This window comes from Octopus sinensis, linkage group LG7 (genome assembly GCF_006345805.1).
Source record: "Octopus sinensis linkage group LG7, ASM634580v1, whole genome shotgun sequence".
Taxonomy (NCBI): domain Eukaryota; kingdom Metazoa; phylum Mollusca; class Cephalopoda; order Octopoda; family Octopodidae; genus Octopus; species Octopus sinensis.
The window spans coordinates 78,332,819-78,359,763 of record NC_043003.1 but is presented as its reverse complement, the minus strand read 5'-3'; the positions used below and the strand labels follow the sequence as shown (position 1 = coordinate 78,359,763).

The window sequence follows — 26,945 nt, the reverse complement described above, 5'->3', positions numbered from 1 at the left end:
CGCCTCTTGTGACATGCAGGAACGGACCGAACGCTAATGAAACAGGATGGGATCCGAGTGGATTAGTCGGTGCATCTTGTAAAACAGGTGCCAAAACTGCCTTTGCTTGGAAATGATGCATGGTAGAATATGAAAGAAAAAGGAAGAGTAATCTGCTGTTATCTTTTGATGATGATGATGATGATGATGATGATGATGATGATGACGATGACGATGATGACGACGACGACGACGACGACAACGAGGAGGAGGAGGATAATTTTCTTCGTAAATTGGAACACAAACCATTTTTTGAAAAATTCTGCCCAAATGTCAGGTAATGCATTTAACAGGGCGACGAATTTACCCTTGTTAACAGGATAAAATATGAGCACAAAATTAAGGTTATTCTTAGAATTTATATCAGGGGTTCTCAACCACATTTTTTTTTATCTATGGACCCGTTTGATTACTATCTTATTCTTGTGGATACCCATAGCCAATCGATGTTTAAAAGCTAGTTTTATAGAAACTTCTTTCAAAATTCCTATTTTGTTTTACGCACATTACTTGTGTAGGTTAAACAATAAAAAATGTTAAAGAAACCTGTTTCTTGCATAACGTACCAATCATAAATCTAAAGCAAAATTTTTTCAGGGGCCCTTAAAGTACTATTGGTATTCCCAATTTACTATTTTACTGTATGGACCCCACGAAATCTCATATGGAGCCTCAAGGGCCATATGGACCCCAACTGAGAACCACCGATCTATATCCTGTACTTTGGTCGTGATTCTTTACATTTCAAAGAAATCTTGAATATACTTAATGTGTTGAGTTTCATGTTTTTTTTTTCTTTAATTTCAGTTTGTTTTCCATTTCCCTCTTTCAGCTCTTACTCCATGCAGGCTATGGGCCATCGACCGACCAAGCTTTCAAAGTATAATGATGAGTACAGGGCTGTTGCGGCACTCCGAAAACATGGCACTGCTGAGAAGGTTAGCTTGAAATTGTTCCTGTCTAATTAGTATATATATCAAAATATGGTAGAAATCTTTCATATCTTACTGTGACATTTCAGTATACACACACACACACACACAATATATATATATATATATATATATATATATATATATATATATTATATATAGTGGCTGTGGTAAGTAGCTTGCTTACCAACCACATGTTTCCGGTTTCAGTCCCACTGCGTGGCACCTTGAGCAAGTGTCTTCTACTATAGCCTCGGGCCGACCAAAGCCTTGTGAGTGGATTTGGTATACGGAAACTGAAAGAAGCCTGTCGTATATATATGTGTGTGTGTGTGTGTGTGTGTTGGTGTGTCTGTGTTTGTCCCCCCGCTATCGCTTGACAACTGATGTTGGGGTGTTTACATCCCCGTAACTCAGCGGTTCGGCAAAAGTACTAGGCTTGCAAAGAATAAGTACAAGTGTCGATTTGTTCGACTAAAGGTGGTACTCCAGCATGGCCGCAGTCAAATGACTGAAACGAAAATAATATATATATATATATATACACACACAAACACGAAATAAAGACAAACACCGATGTTCTATATGATAGGCTTGATAATTGTCATGGGCTTCCTTCTTTACCAAGAAACTAATGGTAGCTTTAATAGACAAACATAAAAATTTTGTAATCGGCACGGTTATACGAGTGACCCAAAGGCCGAGAGTTTCGTGTATACCACTTATAAGTTAACTTATCAGGCAGTAACTTTCTGCCAATTATAAAAAAAAGTGTGATAGGGTGGGGATTAGCAGCTGTACCCGGGCCTTGCTCTGTTTTACAGAAAGTATCTCAATAAGTTACAGTGTCTACTATAACCTGCTTCTTGAAAAGTTGTGCCATTATGCAACTTTTCAGCAACCTATGTGAAATAATGTGGCATACAACTTTGAATATAAATACATGCATACACTATCATATACTAACATATATATATATCGTGAAGTATATTTGTCACTTAAATATGACAAATATACTTCACAATGTCGTGCAGCTACTGTTTATAACTCGCTCAGAGATTTATTATATATATATATATAATATATATACAGTCATGAGTATGCGTCTATTTGTGAGCGTGTGACTGTTTCATAGATACGTATAGTCACACGTTAACCGCAAGCCGATTCCAGACGATGCAATGTTTGATAAGAGATGGCCTTTGTGAATTACAGGTACAGTTCATACGACGGGTTTTCCCTATCAAATTTCCCTGCCGAATTCCACTCATAAGGCTTTTGTCTGTCCAACACTATGATAGCAGTAGACACTTGCTCAAAGTGCAGCGTGTAATTTTTGCTCGAACGTGCGAATTTAGATACGCCACCTCCTCCTTTAGTGTGTCTGTGTGGGGGGGGGTGCTATTTATGCTCAGATACCACTAGGGTCAATTCATTTCTGCTTTTCAACTCACGGCTTCGTGGTGATAAAACAAGCATTAGTCATGCAATAGTTTGATTAATTCCACCGACTATGCTCCTCTAACAGATATATGTCCTCGTGCCCCTACACGAAGCCTTTATCAATTTACTTACGATAAGATATATACATATATATATATATATGTATATATATATATATATATTAGTGGATGGTTCTTGCATTACTTCATGTTCTCGTCGAAAGCTGTTGCTATTTACGGAAATAGATATCTAGGTTCGTTTTCCTACTTTAACCCGTCGCTACGCCTGTTTACTTAATTGTAGTCAGCTGATAAACGTCTAACTGGTGCCATGTCTACTATTCTCGGACATGTCTCTTCTATCTCTACAACCAGATTGTCTCCTGATAGTAGTGCTTTGTTTGTGTTTTGTTTATTAGTTGCACGGCAACCTTAACCGACTTTCCAGCAGCTAATGTCTGTTTTTATATCATAATCTTCTTTAGCTTCATTCTATTATTAATGATTCACCCGTCCATCAACTGTTCCACTAAATTAGAGATGAGGAAATCTTCTGACCTTCTAAAAGGCTACGTGTAGGCCTCTGGAAGTAGTACTTTAATTAAGGGGAAAATCATTAAACTGGAATATATTTTCGTTGATTAGATTTTTATTTGAAACCTATCCTTCCATTTTTTTTTTTCCTAAATAAAAAAAAGGCTTTATTTCGACAGTAGATTATTTAACTGATCCTGTTTTTAAATTATAACATTTAAATACTTCGAGGGAAGCAGATCTCTTGTCTGAAAGGCGACGTGCAGCGAAACGTTCTCTGGCTCCAATCTTGCCGCATCGGCTACAAACCCGCTTGTCACCACCCGTAACACGGAGAGAAAAATCAATACGGGGACCTGACCAGCTTGCTATCAGTTGTACAGGTCGAGACGTCAGGAGTTCTAGAACCCCGTACGACCGATTTCCTCAGCAAAATAGGAATAACTGTGGCCCGTCTGAGAAATGAAGCCCAACGAGGTGGATTGGCTGCTGCAGCTAGTGTGGCTGGCCATTCTCCGCGACAAACGCCATCGTGGTCATTACCACGGGACGCAGCTGAGTACACCATTTGTCCTGGGGTGTGTGGCCCATCACCCCTTCTCCTCCATCTGCTGCTTTATACCCTCACCCTTTTCTTTCTTTTCTCTTTTTATCTTTCTTTTATATCTTTTCTGTTAATTGCGAAATGTAGAAACATCTATTTATATCTCTTTATCTACATTTGCAACTACTTGTTTAAAGTAGTTACAGTTGGTTTTTAAAATGTAGTTCTTGTTGTGAAACTGCATTCTTTTACATTTTGATACAAGCTTTATTATATATTTATTATATTTTGTAAAGTAATTAGTTTAATTGCATGAAATTGTTCTTTAAATGGTTAACTGTTTCATATAGAAAATATTTGAATATCATAAACTTTGTGCGTGTATACATGTATGTGTATGTGTAATTATATAATGTTTGTATTTACACACACACATATATGTATATACACACACACTGACGATAAGTTCCTTTCAGTTTCTGTCCACCAGATCTACTCAAAAGACTTCGGTCGGCCCAAGGCTATAGTAGAAGACATTTACCCAAGGTGTCATGCAGTGAGATTGAACCCGGAATCATGTGGTTGGAAAGCAAACTTCTTACCACACAGCTACGCCTGCGCCTCATAATTATTATCATTGAGCTGGCAGAATCGTTAGCACGCCGGGCGAAATGCTTAGCGGTATTTCGTCTGCCACTACGTTCTGAGTTCAAATTCCGCCAAGGTCGACTTTGCCTTTCATCCTTTCGGGGTCGATAAATTAAGTACCAATTAGGCACTGGGGTCAATATAATCGACTTAATCCGTTTGTATGTCCTTGTTTGTCCTCTCTGTGTTTAGCCCCTTGTGGGTAGTAAAGAAATAGGTATTTCGTCCGCCGCTTACGTTCTGAGTTCAAATTCCGCCGAGGTCGACTTTGCTTTTCATCCTTTCGTACTCGATAAATTAAGAACCAGTCAAGTACTGGAGTCGATGTGATCGACTTACCCCCTTCCCCGTAAGTTCAGATCTTGTGCCTTTAGTAGAAAGTATTAATAATAATAATAATAATAATAATCCACACGATTTCGTGCGCCGAATTCACCCACAAGGACAAATCGGCCCTGTGTTATAGAAGAAGACACTTGCCAAGGTGCTGCAAAGTGGGATTGACATCGAAAACACGTGGTTGCGTACCTGACTTCTTAACCACACAGCCATACCTGCCTCAACCCACCCACCCTCTCTCTCTCTCTCTCTCTCTTCAGTGCGTGACTGTATAAATGTGTGTGTCTATGTATGCATGTATGTGTTTATGATACCTACTCATTTCCAAGTCACACAATCTGTGCTTGTCCCCAGTCAAAATAAAACAAATAAATTGGCTAAGCTAATCCCCGAACTGGGCGTCACTGCATAGAGCCTAAGGTCCCATCCTCCCCACTGAGAGTCATGACCAGATACTTACTGCAATAACTTAAAGTTCAAAGGCCCACTGCTTTTCAATGTCCAACTGAGAGACTCAAGATACCTATGTGGATGTAGATGTCTTCAAAAGGCAACTGGACCTTCACTATCTACAACAATGGTTCTTAACCTTCTGTCTACTAATGGGTCCAGTGGATCCATTTCAGTTTTTTTCATTTGCTTTTTCCTACTGTTTATATTATTTGATCCTGTTTATATTATTTGATATGTAAATGTACAGATGTATATATACGATGGGCTTCTTTCAGTTTCCGTCTACCAAATCCACTCACAAGGCTTTCGTCAGCTCGGGGCTATTGTAGAAGATACATGCCCATGGTGCCAGGCAGTGGAACTAAACTCGGAACCGTGTGGTTGGGAAGCAAGCTTCTTATGGCACAACCACACCTGCGCCTATAAAAAATTATGACAGAAGTGGGATTGTGTAAAAATTCTTTAAATATTTTGCGTATTGTAGAAGCATAAGCAATTAATGCACATAAATTTTAACAAAATCTTATACAGACCCTAAGGGCCATATGAATTCCGATTGAGAACCTCTATTCTAAAGGATTAGTAAGAGTGTGGCAAACGCTATTAGAGGTGTCCCAGCATAGCCACAGTTTATGGAGTGAAACTAATAAAAGATAATGGTATTCTTATAGGCGGCGAGCTGGCAGAACCGTTAGCACACCGGGCGAAATGCGTAGCCGTATTTCGTCTTCCGTTACGTTCTGAGTTCAAATTCCGCCGAGGTCAACTTTGCCTTTCATCCTTTCGGAGTCGATAAAATAAGTACCAGTTACGCACTGGGGTCGATGTAAATCGACTTAATCCGTTTGTCTGTTCTCGTTTGTCCCCTCTGTGTTTAGCCCCTTGTGGGTAATAATGAAACAGATAACGGTATTATTATAGAACCTGGATTCGATATCTTATAACAAGGTTTCTAATATAGGCACAGACTTAGAACTTGGAAGAGATGCTCAGCCGATTACATAGACCCCAGTACTTGACTGGTACTTTATTTTATTCAATTATATGTATATCTATTTATTGATTAATCTTTCCTTATTTCTAGTGTTCCGACGTTTATGAGCCTTATTGACGAAAACCTCAGTAAAATTGCAGATCTACTGGAAGAAGTAAGTATATACTATAAATCATTTAGCGTTATTAACAGAGATAACGGTATAACGGTAATTGGTAACGATGACAGGTGGGGGTGGTTGACAAGGTAGTGGTGTTACTGATGGTGGTAATGGTATTAATGATGGTAACGATGTTGGTGATTATGGTGTGATGGTGACTGATCGAAATGTTATGTGACATCTAGGGTTGCGTGGATTGCCAGGAGACAGGTGAGTTATCGGTTGGCAGTATTGGTAAACAACAGGCTATAGACTGGTAGTATTCGTAGAGAGCTAATGATATATATAAATATATGAGGGGTATCGGTATCCAGAAGGCCCAAGGTGGCAGCGTTACCTGTGTAAGTGCTATGGAAGGACCGTAGTTAAACTCTCGGTTCGATAATGATACGAGTGAGGAGTCTAATGCGGGTCTTGTATGAGCATGTATATGTTAAATAAAATGAGACAACAAAGCCAAGGCGGTGTGTAATTTTCAGGACATTTATAAAGAGAAAGTCAGTCTTACAGCTGTTTCTGGGATATTAGGGATATCTCTTCATCAGAGACGATTTGATATGGTCAACTAGAGGGAGATATTAAAGTTCATTATAAGGAGTCTTTTGGGGGGGGGGGAGGAAGCAAATAAGGAGTATAGAAGGAAATAAGAGAATGAATGTAGAAATAAAAAATATAAAGATGTTATAGGTCCTTAGTTTTGGTGAGTAGGAGTGAGAGGAATTTTTTTTTGTGAAGGAATGGGTATGTCCTCAAGAGAGGTGCCAATGAATTGTTTATCCATACATGCGTTACCTGTAATAAGTGCTTGTATTGGCAGAATCGTTAACGAACGTTTCGACTTCATCAATCTAAGCGCTTCGAAAAAAAACTAAGAACACTAATTGTACTCGTTCTTGGACAAGAAGGAGGAGGAGGGGAGAAGGGGATGAGAGAAGAGGGGAGGAGGAGGAATTTCATGGCAAATTCATGCAGCAAAATGTCCACATGTGTGTGTGAGTGTGCTTACATCTGGTGTATTATTGTCGTTCCAATACATTCTTATAAAAATGTGATTTTAAAACATCTCATTTGATATTACATTGTAATGATGGGAATAGTAGTGAGTCGACCTCTGAAAATATACAACAAATCATTTATTTATTTATTCATTTATTTATTTATTTTTGCAGGAACATTATGAAAATGGAGAATATATAATCCGTCAAGGAGCTCGTGGTGATACCTTTTATATCATCTCTAAAGGAATGGTAAGTATCATCATCATTTATCATCTGTAATCCATGCTTGGGTGGGTTGGACAGTTTGACCAGGGCTGGCAAGCTGGAAGGCTGCACCAGACTCCAGTCCGATTTGACACGGTTTCTACAGCTGGATGCCCTTCCTAATGCCAACCACTCCGAGAGTTGTGTAATGGGTGCTTTTACATTCCACCGACACGGGTGCCATTTGCATGACACCATTATGTCACGACTGTGATTTTACTTGGCTTGATGGGTCTTCTTCTCAAGCACGGCATAATGCCAACGATCTCAGTCATTCGTCATTGCCTCTGTAGGGCCCAACACTCGAATGGTACTTTTCATGTACCACCGGAATTGACCAATTTGCTTTCGTGAGGCCCAAAAGCTCGAAAGGTATTTTTGACGTGCCACCAGTACGGGTACCAATTACGTGACACCAACATTGTCAATGACTACGATTTCACTTGGTTTTACATGTCTTCTCAAGCACAGCGTATCGCCAAAGGTCTCAGTCACTAGTCATTGCCTCTGTGAGGTCCAAAGATTGAAGATCATGCTTCCCCATCTCATCCCATGTCTTCCTGGGTCTATCTTTACCACGGGTTCCCTCCACAGTTAGAGATTGGTATTTCTTTACACAGTTGTCCTCGTCCATACGCAACACATGACCATACCAGTGCAGTCGTCTCCCGTGCATACTTCTAATAATAGAGTAATAATAGTATTGTACTTCTAATGATAGGGTAACCCATGTTTCAGACTCTAGACTAAAATATGGCTTACACTATTAGGTCCACTCTAGGCCAAGAAAATCGTAAGCACATGGCAAGAGATATAACATTCTCTTGAAATGCAACATTCTCCTTCCATCTTTTCTGATTCTCAACCAACTTCAAATTTTCCACTATCTTCCTTGTCCTTTCTTTAATTATATTTTATTTTTCAGGTGAAAGTCACTAAAAAAGTAAGCGGTACCCAACAAGATCAGTTAATTCGTGTTCTACAAAAGGGTGACTTTTTTGGAGAAAAAGCATTACATGGGTGAGTTCTGTCTCTTTTCTCTCTTTCTCTCTCTCTCTCTTTCTCTCTGTCTCCCTCTCTGAAAGAAAGAGAGAGCGAGAGAATCAGATATGCATTAACCTCACAGTTTACATTTTAATTCATCTAATCAAACAATTTTTTTGCTGGAAGTGCTCTACAACTAAACAATAAGGAACTGATACTATAATCAAAGTCCACATGAAACAAACAAATGGAAAAAAATTAATCTCGAATGTTACCTAATCTTACGGGACAGCTAGATATTTCAGTGATTACTCACCTGTTTAGTTATGATAAAATGAGATTGATTCCTGTGAAGCTTTACAATAAGTGACAATCAGACACAAGAGTATGAATACAAGGCTATTGAGATGCACAAGGCAAATGAAGTGAGCACATGTAAATGCAATAAAAACATCTCCTGAGGTATACGTAGAGAAAATATGTCCTGAGTGTTCTATTAGAGAATTTACAAAATTAGAAGAAAATGTTAAAAAAAAAACTAGGAGTAATTTACATGGTAAGGGAACACCCAGAGGCTATCTATGTACGTGTTAATTTGTCTATACAAACTATTTGCTTACTGAAAGTGTTTTAGAACATAGTCTTATAGCTTGACCTGCTAGAAATATCTGCCGAACATCCCTCAAGTTTCACCATACATCTTTCAGTAACAAATTAGGCAACGTTATTCTTGATTGTTTATTTAAGTCAAGAAGAAAAACAGAACCCAAAGACAAATGGAGAGAGGGGAAAAGGTATCCTCAGCTCAAGAATCTTATATGAATTCTTGCAACAAAGTGGACTCTGCTAAATGTATTCAATGTGCCAGGTGGTGGGGGTGGTGTTAAACTGGGATTAAGTCTACCACTTAAGTAGGTGGCATCAGGATCTGAACTCACAATGCAAACAGGACCATCTTAGTACTAATATAACCACCCACCCCTGGGTAAAATCACTGCACCGAGTCCTATAGTATTTATTAAGAGCAATCCATAGATGACAGATGGTTACTAAACCTGTGAGGCTCTCATGTAACTGCCTAGTGTGCCCATACTCTCATGTAACCCTCATGTAACCGTCTGGTGATCCCAGTTAACTATTTTGCTTGTATGCCCCACCCCAAGTCTTACATCGACCCCCACCCTCCAAAGGGTCATATGCACCCTGGTTGAGAACCATTGACCTAGTAGATGACATCTGGTTTACCTACTTTAATGACAACCAGAGTTGCTTGAAGGAGATTTTGGTTGCTATTTCTTGTAAATAGAGTAACCAGATGTTCCTGTCGTCTTTAAAAGAGGTACCTCGATCCACCAAGTTTGTCTTAACCCCTTGTTATGTGATGAAATCAATTTATCCTTCCATAATAAAAAAAGAAGTGTATCATCTTCAGCTCTAGTCAGAAACCAATATTTAGTTACTTCCCTTTACAATCTCAGTTCAATTCTTTTCGTGATTGCTTTTAATAATAATCGGGAAACCACCTGTCATATACTGGGACCAATGTAACCAAATATACCCCACTAACAATATTTTGATATGTAACAATATAAGGATTAGTTAAGAGATTCAAGCTTTTAGGTTTAAATATTGGAGTATGTTGAAAACGTCAATGAAAAAATAGGTTACCTGACAGATACCCAAGGGTACCTTAGATAAACAACGTTTGTTATTGACATCATACACTGGAAATTGATGTTTTAATAGTTTTAATCAAGAGGTAATTGATAAAGAAGCAGTCCTTTATAAATTTAGTTAGAAAGCCTGTAATTTGGGGGACGGAGGTCAGTCAATTACATTGACCCCAGTGTTCGACTGATTGACCCCAAAAGGATCAAAGGCAAAGTCAACTTCAGAGAAATTTGAAAGACAAAGTACCGTTAAGCATTTTGTCTGGTGTGCTAACAATTCGGCCAGCTTCCTGCTTTAATTGATAAAGAAATAATGGTTTGAAACTTAAATTATAAATTTAAATTTTTTTTCCTTTTTTTAATTGAATCTTTTCTTTTACAGTTTTAAAAATTGTGGTTCTTCAAATTTTTTATCCAATAATCCATTATTTAAATCTAAACAAAAACTTGAGAAGGAGGAAAAACGAAACAAATTGGTGCATAAGTTTTCATAAAAAATGTGTTGTTGTTTTAAAATTGTATCGTATTCATACAGATGTTGAATATATTTTGTAGTTCTATTTTTATAGAGATGACTTAAGAACAGCGAATATGATAGCTGCTGACCCAAGTGGAGTGGATTGTCTTGTACTGGACCGAGAGTAAGAATATTTTATATCTTTGTAAATTTTACCTGTTTTTTATTCTTATATTTTTTTACGCTTCCAAATAATTTATACATTATTTTGTTGATCTTTCACTTCTAATTAATTAAGCAGGGAATCATTAAAAAAAACTTGGCAATATTTATCCCTTGCACTGGAAGGGGATAAATTGAAATTCTTCATCATAAATAAAGGCTCTGAGATCACCCCTCAATTGATTGATGATAGAGAAAACAGAACAAGTGGAATAATTTAAGACCTCCTTAGAGAAGGTCTTTAACATGTTTAATAACAGAGTATTTAGAAACACTTAAATCTTTTACTGATGTTATTTTGAGGTCAAATTTTTCAATTTGGTTGTTGCATGGTCTTTGGAATTGAATAGAGTTTGGATAAGCTAAGATTCTGTTTTGTAAAATAGATTTATCAAATGTGTTCAATTTATATTGGGACTTTCATAAAATTATTTAGTAAATATTGGTTAATTGTCAACTAACATTCTTTATTTGTTGTTTAGATGTTATTCTCAGTTGATTGGAAACCTTGATAATGAACAAAGGAGGTATGAAGATAATGAAGATGAGCTATCGTAAGTATATCTTATTCATAGATCTTCCTCCACTATCAACTAGCTTATATGTCTCCTACATCACTATCATCATCATCATTATCATCATCGTTTAACGTCCGTTTTCCGTGCTAGCACAGGCTGGACAGTTCGACCGGGGTCTGGGAAGCCAGGGGCTGCACCAGGCTCCAGTCTGATCTGGCAGTGTTTCTACAGCTGGATGCCCTTCCTAACGCCAACCACTCCGCGAGTGTAGTGGGTGCTTTTTACGTGCCACCGGCGCAGGTGCCAGGGGAGTCTGGCAGCGGCAACGATCGGTTGGTGCTTTTAATGTGCCACTGGCACGGAAGCCAGTCAAGGCGGCACTGGCGTCGGCCACATTCGGATGGTGCTTTTTATGTGCCACCAGCACAGGTATCACAACTACTATTTCCATTAAATTTCTTAATCAGCTTAAATCTATAAGTTGCCTAAAATATAAATTTCATCATAATCTTAATGTTGTCTTAAATCTATATAGTCTTAATTTTCTGTTGTCTTAAGCATTTTTGGTCTTAAATTTCTATCTTGTTTTAAATATCATTATTGTCTGAAATCTTTAAGTCATATGAAATCTATATCTTGTCTTAAATCTTCATGTTGTTGCAAATCAAGTTTCGTCTAAAATCTATATTGTTTTAATGGTAAACCTCTCTATTTTCATAACTTTATTTGTTGTCCTAAGTCTATATATGATGTCTTGTAATCTATATTTTGACTTAAACCACTGAGTTGTTAAACCTAGGTTTTGTTTTAAATCTATACATGTTGTATTTATTTATATATAGTTAATAGTCTTAATGTTCTACAAAGAGACATTTAAAAAAATATACAAAACTATAAGTATTTTAAATTATAAATAAGGATGGTAGTAAATCCCCCAAACCATCTTAAGTTTTATCCTAACATCTCAAAAGGTCTTATTCAACTAGACACTTCTGAAAATTTTATTCATCTTTATGTAGTGAAGAGAAGTACATACATCCTTTTCCAAAATACATTGACAGGAGGAATTGAACCCAGCAAGTTTATTAACAAAACACATCTATCTTGCAGTGTTATGCAGCACATGGGACATCTTTACAGTTAGATGAATGAATTTACTATTGAAAGAATTTTCCTCACTAATATACGCAATACGGTACCAAAGAGAAGTTATGAGCGATTGAGTCTTCAACTTACTATTTAGCATTCTATCAACTCAACCAGCTGACATGACAAGTTGAAATGTTTCAGTTCTGCATTTATTAATCAATCAATCAATCCATTGTTATTAAATAATATTCTAATATTCTGCAGTAAATAATTAACATTAAGTGAAAAATATTCAAAGACATTTAGAATCAATCAATTTCAAATTTAGAGGTTATTTTCAAAGTTAAAACCACAAAAAAATACTTCTTAAGAATCATTCTTTAGTTGTTACATCATGTACTAGAAATGATAGCATTGTTATATCTTTCTGCAGAATAATTAGATAGCTTCATAAACACCCAAAATAATCATGATATAGAAGAAACATATAAATAAAAGACACCAAAATCTACACACTCATTATACTATTAGCTATTCTATTTTATGGTACATGTGTTCACTATGTTTTGCTGTGGAGGTCAAATAATACTGAAACATGTCTAGAGTTGCCCCTTTGTTACCGTACATTAGACTTATACCTTCTTCTATATCGTCTATATATCTCCAGTTTATCTTTTGTAGAGAATTCTCATAAACATAACATATTCTTCTTGCCATAACTGAAAATTATTGTATCCAGTACTTGCCCTTGTATTTCTTTATCTCTTCCTCTCCCCACACTCTCTCCACACACACACACACATATATATATATACACACATGCGTAAGTATCAAATATAAACATTTTGATAAGGCTAAAACAATGTGAAATGAAATACAGAGTGAACTGCTGATGTGTAAACAGAACAGCAGTTGAAGTTTTACTTTTTTTCTATATTTTAAGATTATGTCTCTTTCCTCAGGACACATGGAGAAATAGCAGATGGAACTGGTCATTGCTCAGACCATCCATCTCTCATTCCCCCTACCACCACCACCACATGTCCTGATGAAAGGGTCATATCTCCAAAATATTGGTCTTCAAATTTTGGCACAAGGCCAGCTCTTTTGGGGGAGGGTCTAAGTCATTTATATCAATCCCCAGTACTCAATTGGTACTTAATTTAAGACCCAAAATAGATGAAAAGCAAAGCCAACCTCAGCAGAATTTGAACTCGGAATGTAAAGACTGACAAAATGCTGCAAAGCATTTTGCCTGGCCAGCTGAAGAATGAGGCAAGTCAATTACATCAATCCCAATGTTCAACTGGTACTTATTTTATCGACCCCGAAAGGGTGAAAGGTAGTTGACCTTGGTGGAATTTGAAATCAGAACATAAAGATTGATGAAATGTTGCAAAGCATTTTTACCCAGCATGCTAACAATTCTACCAGCTTTCCATATCCCCAATATATCAAAAATACAAGGTAAAACTACAACTGTTCTATATTTAAGAGATGAGGAATTATGCACATTATTTACATTATTTATATTCAACGGATATTCATCCTATTCTTATTTGTTGTTAACACAACATTTCAGCCGATACACTCTCCAGCCTTCTTCAGGTGTCTTGGGGAAATTTCAAACCTGGGTTCTCATTCCTAAGGTATTTTTCGATGTTGTTGTTATTATTATTATTATTATTGTTCAGGTCACTGCTTGGAATCGAACTCGGAATCTTGGGGTTAGTAGTCTGCGCTCTTAACCACTACGTCATATGCCCGTGGGTATAATAATAATAATAATAACATTGAAAATTACCTAAGGAATGAGAACCCAGGTTCGAAATTTCCCCAAGACACCTGAAGAAGGCTGGAGGGTATATCAGCCGAAACATTGTGTTAACAACAAACAAGATGAGGACAAATATCCATCGAATGTAAATAATGTAAATAATGTAAAACTACAACTGTTGTATTTTCACTTTATATTTCATTTCACAATGTTCCAGCCTCATCAAAATGTTTTTGTCTGATGTAGTATCCCACAATGCATTACTTTAACTATTCTATTGTATGTATGTATGTAAACACATTAAAATCCAGAAGGAAATAAACTAATGGTAGCAACTCTGAAAATCTTTTGCAGATTAGATCCTGAGTTTAACAAACTAGAATTAGCAGATCTCAAAGTTTTGACCACACTGGGTGTTGGAGGTTTTGGTCGTGTGGAACTGGTAATGTCTCTCTTTTTCTCTCTCTCTCTCTTTTCTCTCTCTCTCTCTCTCTCTCTCTCTCTTTTCTCTCCTCCTAAAACAATTGCTTATGTGTACAACCAAGATGTGTTGTTAAGACTTTTGCTACACAACCACATGGTCCTGGGTCTGATCCCACTGCTTGTACCTTGTACAAATATCTACATCAGCTTCAGATCAAAATAACAGCTTTAAACAAATTGTAGTGCAACTGAGCAGCTGTAGAGTATCTGAGCAGTTGTAATACACCTGAGCAGTTGTAATGCACCTGAGCAGTTGTAATGCACCTGAGCACTGTAAACAAGTTCATCATATAAAGCAAAATACAAGATGTAAACAAACTTTAAATACCATAAGCTTGAAGCAAAATCATCATCATCGTTTAACATCCGCTTTCCATTCTAGCATGGATTGGATGATTTGACTGAGGGCTGGCGAACCAGATGGCTGCACCAGGCTCCAATCTTGATCTGGCAGAGTTTCTACAGCTGGATGCCCTTCCTAACGCCAACCACTCCAAGAGTGTAGTGAGTGCTTTTACATGCCACCGGCATGGGGGCCGGTCAGGCAGTACTGACAATGACCTCACTCGAATCCTTTTACACATGCCATCGGCAGAGGTGCCAGTAAGGCGATGCTGGTAATGATCATGCTCGAATGGTGCCTTTCACATGCCAACGGTACGGAAACCAGTTAGCTGCTCCGGCAACGATCATGCTCAGATGGTGCTCTTAGCACCCTACTAGCACAGGGCTCAAGTGCCAGTAAGGCAACGCTGATAACGATCACACTAGAATGGTGCCTTTTATGTACCACTGGCACGGAAGCCGGTTAGCCGCTCTGTCAATGATCACACTCGTATGGTGCTCTTTGCACCCCGTTAGCACGGATGCAGGTCATTGAATTTGATTTTGATAATATTCTTCTAAATTCACACACACACACATATATTTAATATATAAATTTTCTCGTTGCTGTTGTTTAACCCAAGGTCAGCTCTGGTCTGTCAGACTGTTGATGCTCTGATCATTCAGACTGCTACAGCCATCCCATATTTTTGTATATCTCAAACTATTAAGTCCTTCCAGTTTAAATAAATTAAATACTGATTTGAGAGAATTTGGCTGCTGTTTCTAGCAGGTCAAACGACTACAACAAGAAGTGCTTATTAGCCCATCCTTAAAAATTTGTTCATCAGTTGTAACCTTATTTTCTTGATTTCAGGTCCAAATTAAAGATGATGACTCACGAACGTTTGCACTAAAACAGATGAGAAAACAACATATTGTAGAAACACGTCAACAGGAACACATTCTTAACGAGAAGAAAATTATGGCAGAAGCACGATCGCACTTTATTGTTAGGTTATAAACTTTTCTTAATTAATTAATTATGGCTGAGGCAAGATCACTCTTTATTGTTAGGTTATGCACTTTTGTTAATTAATTAATTAATTAATGGATGTTAATGTTTGAATGATGCATTTACAGAGTATGAGTCATTGTTCATGTTTGTGCTATGTATTTGCTGTGTGTGTCCTAGAAATGTTGTAAGGGTACATGGCCTAGTCGTTAGAGTATTGCACTCATGATTACAAACCATGGTTTCAGTTTAAATACATTTGATCAATGTAAATAAATAATTTGTACAATTTGTTCAGCAAGAAATTACAGAACCATCTTTCTTGGACTATCACCATCATCACTACAAGTACTACCAATTAAGTTTCAATGGGTTTGCTGAATCTGAGCAACAGTTTACCAAATTTCTCATTTCTGAACAATGTGGAATGATCTTTCATTATGTTATAACATCAACCCAATAGCTATATGCAGCCATATGGATGCAATTAACATTGGATGAAACGGGCCTCTGTCATCAGGGTAGAGATCTTACATTTCAGATCTTAAAGGTTCTCTGCATTAAGACTTGAAATGTAAGATCTTCTCTACCCCAATGACGGAGGTTCATCTCATCCAATGTTAACTGCAACCCAATAACTATGAACATAAAACACTGTAGAGTCTTTGTTTTAAATACCTATTTCTTTACTACCCACAAGGGGCTAAACACAGAGGGGACAAACAAGGACAGACAAACAGATTAAGTTGATTATATCGACCCCAGTATGTAACTGGTACTTATTTAAACGACCCCAAAAGGATGAAAAGCAAAGTCGACCTCAGCGGAATTTGAACTCAGAACGTAGCAGCAGACGAAATACTGCTAAGCATTTCGCCCAGCATGCTAACGTTTCTACCCATTCTTTTGCCCATGATACTCAGCACATGAACGACAATATAGCTCAACATTCATTTTATGGTGTAGCACAACTACAACAGATGACATGTTACTAAATTATTTCAGTATGAAGTTAAGAGAATTTTCTGTGAATCCTATTTTATACATATATTGTTTTATAAATAGTGTTTTATTCTATTTATCCCTTTTACTGTTTTAGATTGTACAGATCATTCAAGGACCAAAAATATCTATACATGTTACTTGAAGTATGTTTGGGGGGAGAACTATGGACAATTCTACGAGACAAGTAAGTTTTTTATATCTTTGTTTGTTGGCATAGTATTGTCATTTCATTTTTTTTTCCTGTTTTAATTTCTAATATCAGCAATAATTAATCAGTGGTGCAAGTATGTCTATGTGGTAAGACACTTGCTTTCCAATCACATGGTTCTGGGTTCAGTTCTACTGCATGGCACTTTGAGCGAGTATTTTCTACTATAGCCTTGGGCCAATCAAAGCCTTGTGAGCAAATCTGGTAGAGGGAAACTGAAAGAAGCCTGTGATATATATATGTGTGTGTGGCTCTGTTTGTCCCCTACCACCACTTGACAACCAGTGTTTGTATGTTTATGTCCCTGTAACTCAACAATTTGGCTAAAGAGACTGATAGAATAAGTAGTAGGCTTAAAAAATATAAAAGTCATGGGGTCTTTTTGTCTGACAAAAAATCTTCAAAGTGGTGCCCTAGCATGGCCACAGTAAAAAAACTGAAACAAGTAAAACGATAAAAAAAATATTGCTTTTGTTAGAAAATGATTTTCTTTAAAATTCATAAGTTAACTTCATTTTCCCATGTCATCATCTTATTTTTATGATAGCCTGGTGCAGTCCTCCAGCTTACCAACTCCAGTCACACTGTCTAGCCCATGCCAGCATGGAAAAAGGACATTAAATAATGATGATGATGATGATACTGTATATACTTCAAGAACAAATTTGGTGTTCAGTGTGTTCCCAATTCAAAGGCTTGGATTACAAGGAACCTGTTAACTACATGGTTCACTGATGTGTTTACTACCACTGAACATAACAACCTCAAAGAAAAGGGTCTTTCAATGAAGGCTCTTATTATGGATAATGTTCCAGCACACCCTCTCAACTTCATGGGCCAAATGCCACAGAAGTTCAATTTTAACAGTGTATTTCTTGTCTCTGAATGCTACTCCCCAAAGACAGCCTGTGGAGCAACAAGTGATCGCATATTTTAAAAAATCAGACAGGACCTGTTTACTCAGAACCTGTTTTGGAGCGACTTTGTCTATGATGTGGCACTAAAATAGTTTGGGGGAAATCCCTTCAGCATGGCAAATGTTCTTTGTTTAATAGTGAAGATATGGAGAGCTTTCTGCTAAATGCTTGAACTCTTTGTGAAGAGCATTGTGGCCTGATATTGTCTCTTCAATGGACTTTGAAATGTTTGAGACAGAGTTTGTAGTTGAGAAAATTGTGTATTTGGGCAGCTCCACAAGCCTCAAGGTAAATAAAGCAAACATATTTAGTTAAGAAGCAAAGAAGAGAATTGCCTATTGACAACCTGAAAGACCAAGAAGAGACTGAATCTTCACAACAAGGACTAAACTTGGAGGCAAAGGATCAAAGTAGGAAAAAAAAAGAGGAATTCTATTAGGAGATAAGCTGAAGAAAGTATTTTGTCTCTGGTATAAGCTCACAGACCTTGAGAAAACATATCACCCATTCTCAAAGGATTTTAAATCGGATTTTTATTTTTATTTATTTTATTTTATCTAGCTTCAGTAAGAGGAGATCTGGATGATTCTCTTACTGAAGAAAGTAGTTCTAAAAAAACTTTGAAGAGGTGATAGATAACCTTTCTTCTTTCCCAACACCCTGCAGCTTTTTTTGGTTTTTTTTCACATAAACAGCCTAATTATAAAATTTTTCAATTATTAGGTTTTTTTTTAAATTTTCAATTTACTTATTTGAATGCATGAGTCTTATTAAATTATTTCTCTTTTTCACGTATCCCACAGACTGTAACTTACCATGAGTTTAATTAAATGATTAATTAATTTGTTATTATTTTTTAATTTTACTGATATTTTTAAATGATATTTGTCATGTAATATCTTTTATTTTATAAATGTTCATTATGAAATTCATTAGTATTTATATCTTTGTAAAAGAGATCTTTAAAATAATTTGTGGATGTTTTTTATTGATTTTTTTTTCTTTCTATATAATTATTCTTGCAGTTTATTAACTCATTATTCAAATGTCACATAATTATTAAATGGCACTGATTCCAATTTATTAATTCTTAGAGGAAAGGCTTGCATGTAGATCCTCAGTATTCATCAAGGGTTCAGAACAAACTTCCCTAAATACAAATATTGTATTTGATAGGGTAATGGATTTTGTAGTAATAAATGAAGTCCTGAAATGAATTAGATTCATTGCTAAAGGGTTCACTATATATATTATTTGTTAATTAAGGCTACCATTGGTTTCATTTTGCAGAAGCCCATGACAATTATCAACACTAATATTTCATGTGATAGGCTTGATTATTGTTAAAGGCTTCCTTAACTTGAAACCAATGGTAGCCTTAATCTACAAATAAAAGGTCTTTATCAACCAATGCAGTGTTGAGCACTTATTCTCATTGACTGATATTTATGTGTGTATATATATATATACATTCATATACTGAATTACTAAAAATGCATGATTATCTATTAAAATAAATTGTTAAAACAACAAATATTTAATTGGGTTTTTTTCTCTTTGCTAGGGGTTCCTTTGATGACACTACCACAAGGTTTTATACAGGTTGTGTGATAGAGGCCTTTGATTACTTACACACCAGAGGAGTTGTCTACAGAGACCTTAAACCAGAAAACCTATTACTAGACAACCATGGCTATGTTAAACTTGTAAGTACTTCAACTTTTTACACTTGAGACTCTGCATTATCAATATTACAAACATATGAAAGGTAACAAGCTGGCAGAATTGTTAGCATACCAAGCAAAATGCTTAGTGGTATTTCTTTTACTCTTTTACTTGTTTCAGTCATTTGACTGCAGCCATGCTGGAGCACTACCGTAAAGGGTTTTAGTCAAAGAAATCAACCCCAGGTTTTATTCTTTCTGAACCTAGTACTTATCGGTCTCTTTTGCTGAACTGCTAAGTTACAGGGATGTAAGCATACCAGCACCAGTTGTCAAATGATGGACGGTAGGACAAACACAGACACACAAATATATATATATATATATACATACATATATACAATGGGCTTCTTTCAGTTTCCATCTACCAAATCCACCTGCAAGGCTTTGGTTGACCTGGGGCTATAGTAGAAGGCACTTGCCCAATGTGCCACACAGTGGAACTGAACCCAAAACCATGTAGTTGGGAAGCAAGTTTCTTACCATACATCCACACTTGTACCTAAGTGTGAGATGCTTACAGCACCTAGGTTTCCCACAAGGTCATCCATCTAAGTACTCACTAAGCTCAATATTTATTTCTTTATTGCCCACAAGGGGCTAAACATAGAGGGGACAAACAAGGACTGACAAAGGGATTAAGTCAATTACATCGACCCCAGTGCGTAACTGGTACTTAATTTATCGACCCCGAAAGGATGAAAGGCAAAGTCGACCTCGGCAGAATTTGAACTCGCAACGTAACGGCAGACGAAATATGGCTACGCATTTCGCCCGGCGTGCTTACGTTTCTGCCAACTCGCCGCCTTTATAAGCTCAATATTGCTTAACTTTGGTGATTGGACGAGAACTGGTGCATTCAACGTGATATATTTTGCCTGCCCTACTACCCTGATTCATGGGATGCAGCCAAAACAAACATTATGTCTTGTAAAACTTTAGCCTTGGTGGAGCTCCCCCTCCTCTCCTGGTGTAACCAGGACCAATCTCCCCAAGAAAGACAGACAGACAGACAGCTAGAGAGATGCTTATTATAATTACAGATAATGTTATTAAACTGTTACTGTGGTCAAAGTTAGTAATTACCTAACAAGCTTGGAATATTGTTACATTCACTTTTTAATATTGGTTTCAAAATTTGGCACAAGGCCAGCAACTTCAGGGAAAGGGGTAACTCAATTACATTGACCCCAGTGTTCAACTGGTACCTAATTTATTCACCCTGAAAGGATGAAAGGTAAAGTTAACCTCAGATGAATTTGAACTCAAGATGTGAAGATGGACAAAATGCTGCAAACTATTTTGCCCAGTATGCTAGCAATTCTTCCGGTTCACCACATATTCTCTTCTTAATGTTATCATCTAGTTATAGTTACACAAAAGATTCCATCCCAAAGTGATAACAATAAGCGTCTTTTTTTTTTCACTGTATATGCATTGAGAGATCATAACTACAGGACTATGTAGATTTGATTACAATATCACAGGAAAGAATCACGAGACAGATTGATTCTTCAAGTAAAACTCACTGGAGACCGAAGAGTAGACCAAGAATGAAAAAGTTGGATAATATCCACAGTCTCAGCTGGTTGCACTTGGGGATCCAGCGGGAAAGTGTAATGACTGTTGCTTCTGGTAGGACCCTATTGAGGCGGAGCCTGAGGACACTACCACTATGATGTTCCCAAGAGTAGTGGGTGGAGAATGGATGGATGGATGGATAAATGTACCCCATCCTTCACAGCAGAAGTATTAAAGTTGCTTATCCTGATGAAGAGGATTGGCCTGCAAGAGCACTATGCCAGTGCCACATAAAAACACTCATACCAGTACCACATTTAAAGCACCCAGCACACACTGTAAAGTGATTGGCATTAGGAAGGGCATCCAGCCATAGAAAACCAAGCCAAATCAGATTGGAACTTGGTGCAGCTCTCCAGCTTGCTAGCTCTGGTCAAACCATCCAGCCCATGCCAGCATGGAAAATGGACGTTAGGGGGGGGGTGATGAGGATGATGATGAGGAGGAGGAGCGGAAGGGGGAGGGGGTAAGGAGGAGATGGGGGAGGGAGGGAGGAGGAGCCAATTTCTTTCTGCCTAAGCATAAATACACTGCAAAATGAGAGGTGTTAATTACAACGGACTGGTCAACCTCTTTAGAAGTTTTAACCCTTTAATTTTAAATCTTCCACTCCCATAACTTCTTTATTTATTTATTTACATGCTCTTATTTCAGGTTGATTTTGGCTTTGCCAAGAAAATTGGTCATGGCAATAAAACGTGGACATTCTGTGGTACTCCTGAATATGTAGCACCTGAGATAATCCTCAACAAAGGTCATGATTTCTCTTCAGATTGTTGGTCATTGGGAATATTGATGTTTGAGTTACTCACAGGAAGGTAAGAAATGATGTTTTTTTAAAATATGTCAGCTTAAAAAAATTGGAGGGGAATATTAGATAAATATTGATGTATGAAAAAATTGGTCACTGGTGTCATGTGTCAAATACTCTTGATCATTGATTTGCTTGACCAAGGCTGTCCTTGGACTAAATATGAACAACAGAATTGTGATGCTCACAAGCAAAAAAAAAACTAATAATAAAACACCTTTACACAGTGACTTGATCTGCTAGAAATAGCAATCAGATCCTCAAGTCACATTTTACCATCTTAAAAAATGAAAGACATGTTAAATAATGTTCTAGATATACAATATTGTAAAAGACTTGATGGCCAAGGTTGGAAGGTGCTTGATCACAGGTGTGCTCAGATAGGGTCTAATTGGGGTTAATTTACATGAGTACTAATGAAAACCAAAACAGAATATTTCAGTTCATGTATCTTTCTTGTTTCAATCATTTTTCCTTTTTCAGTTTCATTCTGTTGAAATTTCATCATCATTTTACATTTATTTTCCGTTCAGACATGTGTTGCATGGATCATTTTGGCTTTTATTCAGTGTTACAGCTTTCCTAGATGAGTCACAAGACCACACAAAGTTCATAAGCTGCATTTTCAGCTTGGTTTCTATGATTGGATGCTCTTCTTATCACCAACTACTTTACCGAGTGTATTAGATACATTTTGCTGTGGCATCAACTAAACAAAACTGGGTTCCATATGGCCCTTGGGGGTCCATATAAGATTTTGTTGTTAAAATTTATTTACCATAAATTGCTTATACTTTTGCGATACACAAAATATTTTAACAATTTTTTTAATGCAATTCCTAATAATATCTAATTATAAAAATATAATAGGATTTTTAAACATTGAATGGCTGTGAGGGTCTATCCTAGTAAGATCAGAATCAAAGGGATCAATAAGTAAAAAATGGTTAAGAAACACTGCTCTAAGCCTTGTGTTTCCTCCTCTCATTCTGCAGCTACTTCACAAAGTATATGAGGTGCACTTTATGACAGCACCAGCATTAGTGGGGTCACCTTGAACCCATGCAACAAAAGGGTTCTCACAAGTTGTTGCAGTTAGTTTTTCCACATTTCAATAAGAATGGATTTTATAACGAGTCAGCCTTATCTTCCATCATCTGGGATGGTGGGGGTCAACATATTGGGTATCCATTATACTAGAGTTGATATAATTGATTTAAACCTCTCTAAGTATATATGGCCTAGGACTTATGTTAGAAATTAATTTTGTAGTGAATCAAAGTCAAATCACATTTTATACTTTTTATTCTTAACAGAAATTTAACTTCAGTATTTTAAAATTATATATATATATATATATATATATATACATACATACATATATATGATGATGATGATGATATGTGTGTGTGTGTGTATGTGTATATATGTGTGCGTGTGTGTATATATATATATATATGTGTGTGTGTGTGTATACATATATATGTGTATATATATATATATATATTTGCATGATTTTGTTTCCCAGTCTCGTTTAAAACTGTACCAGTTATATTAATTATATCAGTTTAATCAAGTTTCTTCATTCATTTGCTTGTTTTTAAGCCCATTTTTCCATGCTAATATGGGTTATAATGAACATATTATTGAGACATTGTTTTGACAGCCAGATGCTCTTCCTGCTGCTAACCCTTACCTGTTTACCAAGTAGAGGATATCTTAGTCCATATTTTCAAAGGCACAAAAGCCAGCAGACAACATGAAAATTTACAGCAATATCACAACCTGTAGCTCAGTTACATTTGGAAAGGCACAGATGTAAAATAAACACACACAGAATGAGCTGTTTTCAACTCTTATCAACCAAATTCACTCACAAGGCTTTTGGTCCTTCTAGGACTATAGATGACATTTGCCCAAATGTCATTCAGTGGAAATGAATCCTAAACCACATTATTTAGAAGTGAGCTTCTTAGCCATACATCCATGTCTGTGCCACATTTGAAAATTCAAACTTAAAAGAAATCCATAAAAAATAAAATTTTATCCAAATGTATGGTTTTCTGTAATGTGTTTCCATGTGCCCCACTTTTAGAACAGGTACAGCTCATTTTTGCATGCCATAAAGGTGACTGAAATGGTTGGTAACAGGAAGAACATCAAGCTTTAAAACACTACCCCAGAAAAGCCATCTAACCCATGCCAACATCACAATGTGGACGTAAAATACTGATGTTGAATAAAGATTATCCTTTAAAGAATATTTCCTTGTTTTATATTTTCAGTCCTCCATTCAATGGAGCTGACCCTATGAAGACTTACAACATGATTTTGAAGGGAATTGATGCCATTGATTTCCCACGAAAAATCACAAGAAGTGCCCAGAATCTAATCAAGAAACTCTGTCGGTAAAGAAAAATTCTTACTTTTTATTGAGCTCTATGTTTTCAATTATCTTTTATTTAATACAAAAGCTGAAAGTCATTAAGAATATATATTAACCCTTGGTGTTCAAACCGGCCATATCAGGCCCAATATATTCTTCCAGTTTTATGTTCAAAGTGGACAGGTCAGGCCTTTCACACCTATCCTACATCATTAACAAGTAAACAATCACATCATTAAAATTCCAAAGCTGCGGTCATGCTGGAACACCACCTTTTAGTCGAAGAAATTGGCCCTAGGTCTTATTCTTTGTAAGCCCAGTACTTATTCTAGCTTTCTCTTTTGCCGAACTGCTAAGTTACAGGGACATAAACACACCACCATCGGTTGTCAAGCGATGTTGGGGGGACAAACAGACACACACACACACACGATGGGTTTCTTTCAGTTTCCGTCTACCAAATCCACTCACAAGGCTTTGGTCGACCTGAGGCTATAGCAGAAGAAACTTACCCAAGGTGCCATGCAGTGGGACTGAACACGGAACTATGTGGTTGGTAAGCAAGCTACTTACCACACAGCCACTCCTGAGCCTATAACGTATGATAAATTCAAAACAATGTGAATAAATAAGCATTACACTTGACAGAGTAATTTGAATGCTCAAAGGTTAAAATAAAATGCATGGATATATATTTTCCAGGCTTACATAGTGTGCCACATTGCATGTAATAAATACTATTGCTTTTACATTTGCAGTATCATTTACAAACTGCAATTCTGTGTAATAGAAAATACATCTGAACTGATCACTGTTGTTTTCACATTTTTTCGCAGAGAAAATCCTACAGAACGACTTGGCTTTGGTCGTTGTGGTATTCAAGACATCCAGAAGCATAAATGGTTTGAAGGTTTTAACTGGGATGGGTTATGTCGAAGAACAATGGAAGCACCAATTATTCAAACGGTAACAATTTTACATTTTCTACAAAGAAACTTTATATTCTTAGTTTAAGAAACAAATATTACAAGGAGCAGAAATAAAGTTTCAGTTTGATGGAAGCATTGTGGAATATATAAATAGAGGGTACATAGCTGCAGGCATAGCTGTGTGGTTAAGAAGTTCACTGTACAACCATGTCGTTCCAGGTTCAGTCCCAGGTAGTGAATTGGCCAGTCATTAGCCTCACAGTTTTTGTTCCAGCTCTCTGTGTTCTGAGTTCAAAATCCTGCCAGGATCAACTTTGCCTTTCTTAAATTCAGAGATAGAGCTCAAAAAAATGTACCCATCCAGAACAGTGGATTGACCAAACTGTAAGAATATTGGACTGGATATCTTGTGGCATTTATCTCTGCTCTTTGCATTTTGAGTTCAAATCCACTTATGGCCTACATGGGTGGTTCATTTACTATATTACTCAGTTTAATACCACCACCTACTGGGTAACAGATTAAATTAATCACTGATGTTTGATCCATATTTTGAGGATACACTGCTCCCTCTCTCCCACCAGGTACTTTATTTTCAAGACATTTTTCTTCAACTTTCACTCAAATGTAATTAAGGTTGCTGAAAAAATATCTGGATAAGTTTTGGTGCTTAACAATAAATATTCTTTTCTCTGTGTATGTATATATATATACATATAAACCAAATAGGTATTATTGAGGGTTGTATAATTATGCAGACACTTTATTTCACTTTGTCCCAGTTCACTCAGTTGTAGAATTGAGTTGCAACATCACTGGTGCCAAGTTGTATCGGCCTTTGCCTTTCGCTTGGATAACATCGGTTGCTTGCTTGGAGAGGGGAAACTGGTATGTGTGGGCAACCACCGGTCTTCCATTAACAGCTTTGCCCAGACTTGTGCCTTGGAGGGGAATTTTCTAGGTGCAATCCCATGGTCATTCATGACCAAAGGGTTTGTTTTTTACTACAAGGTACTTCAACTACATACAACAGGGTACTATAAAGAGGGTTTTGAAGTGTTGGGTTGGCAAGTGAAGCAGTGAAATATAAATTTTTGTTTTATGTTGTTGCTTTTTATTTTTTCTAGGTGCTTTCTTCGACAGACACATCAAATTTTGATACATATTCAGATGTAGAGGAAGAACCTCCACCAGATGATCTCACTGGTTGGGACAAAGACTTTTAAAATACTTCTTAATTAGGATATTCTTTGTTTTGTTTTATTTTTTTATTTATAACCAACCAGCCAACCAACCAACCAACTAGCCAGACAAAGAATAAAAACAAAAACAAAATATATTTATAAAAATAAACCAAAAAAAAAACTCAACAGACATTAAAATGAGTGAATATTGTATGGTTTGTCCCTTCCAATAGCTGGACAATAGTTAGAGGAACAATGTTTAAAAATAAATTAAAAACTTAAAGAAAAAATCCAAAGAACTTGCCAAAAATAAT

At 36.7% G+C, this 26,945-nt stretch overlaps 1 protein-coding gene across 3 annotated transcripts in view; it reads left to right on the top strand.

The window, feature by feature from the left end:
- The window catches only part of LOC115214224 (cGMP-dependent protein kinase 1), a 146,199-nt gene extending 119,254 nt beyond the window's left edge, over window positions 1–26,945 (top strand). For 2 of the 3 annotated variants that reach the window (XM_029783337.2, XM_036504856.1), the window contains exons 5-18: window positions 872–977; window positions 6,016–6,079; window positions 7,255–7,332; window positions 8,273–8,367; window positions 10,571–10,642; window positions 11,163–11,234; window positions 14,419–14,506; window positions 15,749–15,888; window positions 16,986–17,075; window positions 19,581–19,722; window positions 21,976–22,139; window positions 24,418–24,540; window positions 25,355–25,484; window positions 26,575–26,673. In XM_029783337.2, the coding sequence (XP_029639197.1) occupies window positions 872–977; window positions 6,016–6,079; window positions 7,255–7,332; window positions 8,273–8,367; window positions 10,571–10,642; window positions 11,163–11,234; window positions 14,419–14,506; window positions 15,749–15,888; window positions 16,986–17,075; window positions 19,581–19,722; window positions 21,976–22,139; window positions 24,418–24,540; window positions 25,355–25,484; window positions 26,575–26,673 (1,463 nt within the window). Of the gene's footprint in view, window positions 1–871; window positions 978–6,015; window positions 6,080–7,254; window positions 7,333–8,272; window positions 8,368–10,570; window positions 10,643–11,162; window positions 11,235–14,418; window positions 14,507–15,748; window positions 15,889–16,985; window positions 17,076–19,580; window positions 19,723–21,975; window positions 22,140–24,417; window positions 24,541–25,354; window positions 25,485–26,574 lie in introns of all 3 variants that reach the window. The other variant, XM_029783336.2, reaches the window with a different exon arrangement.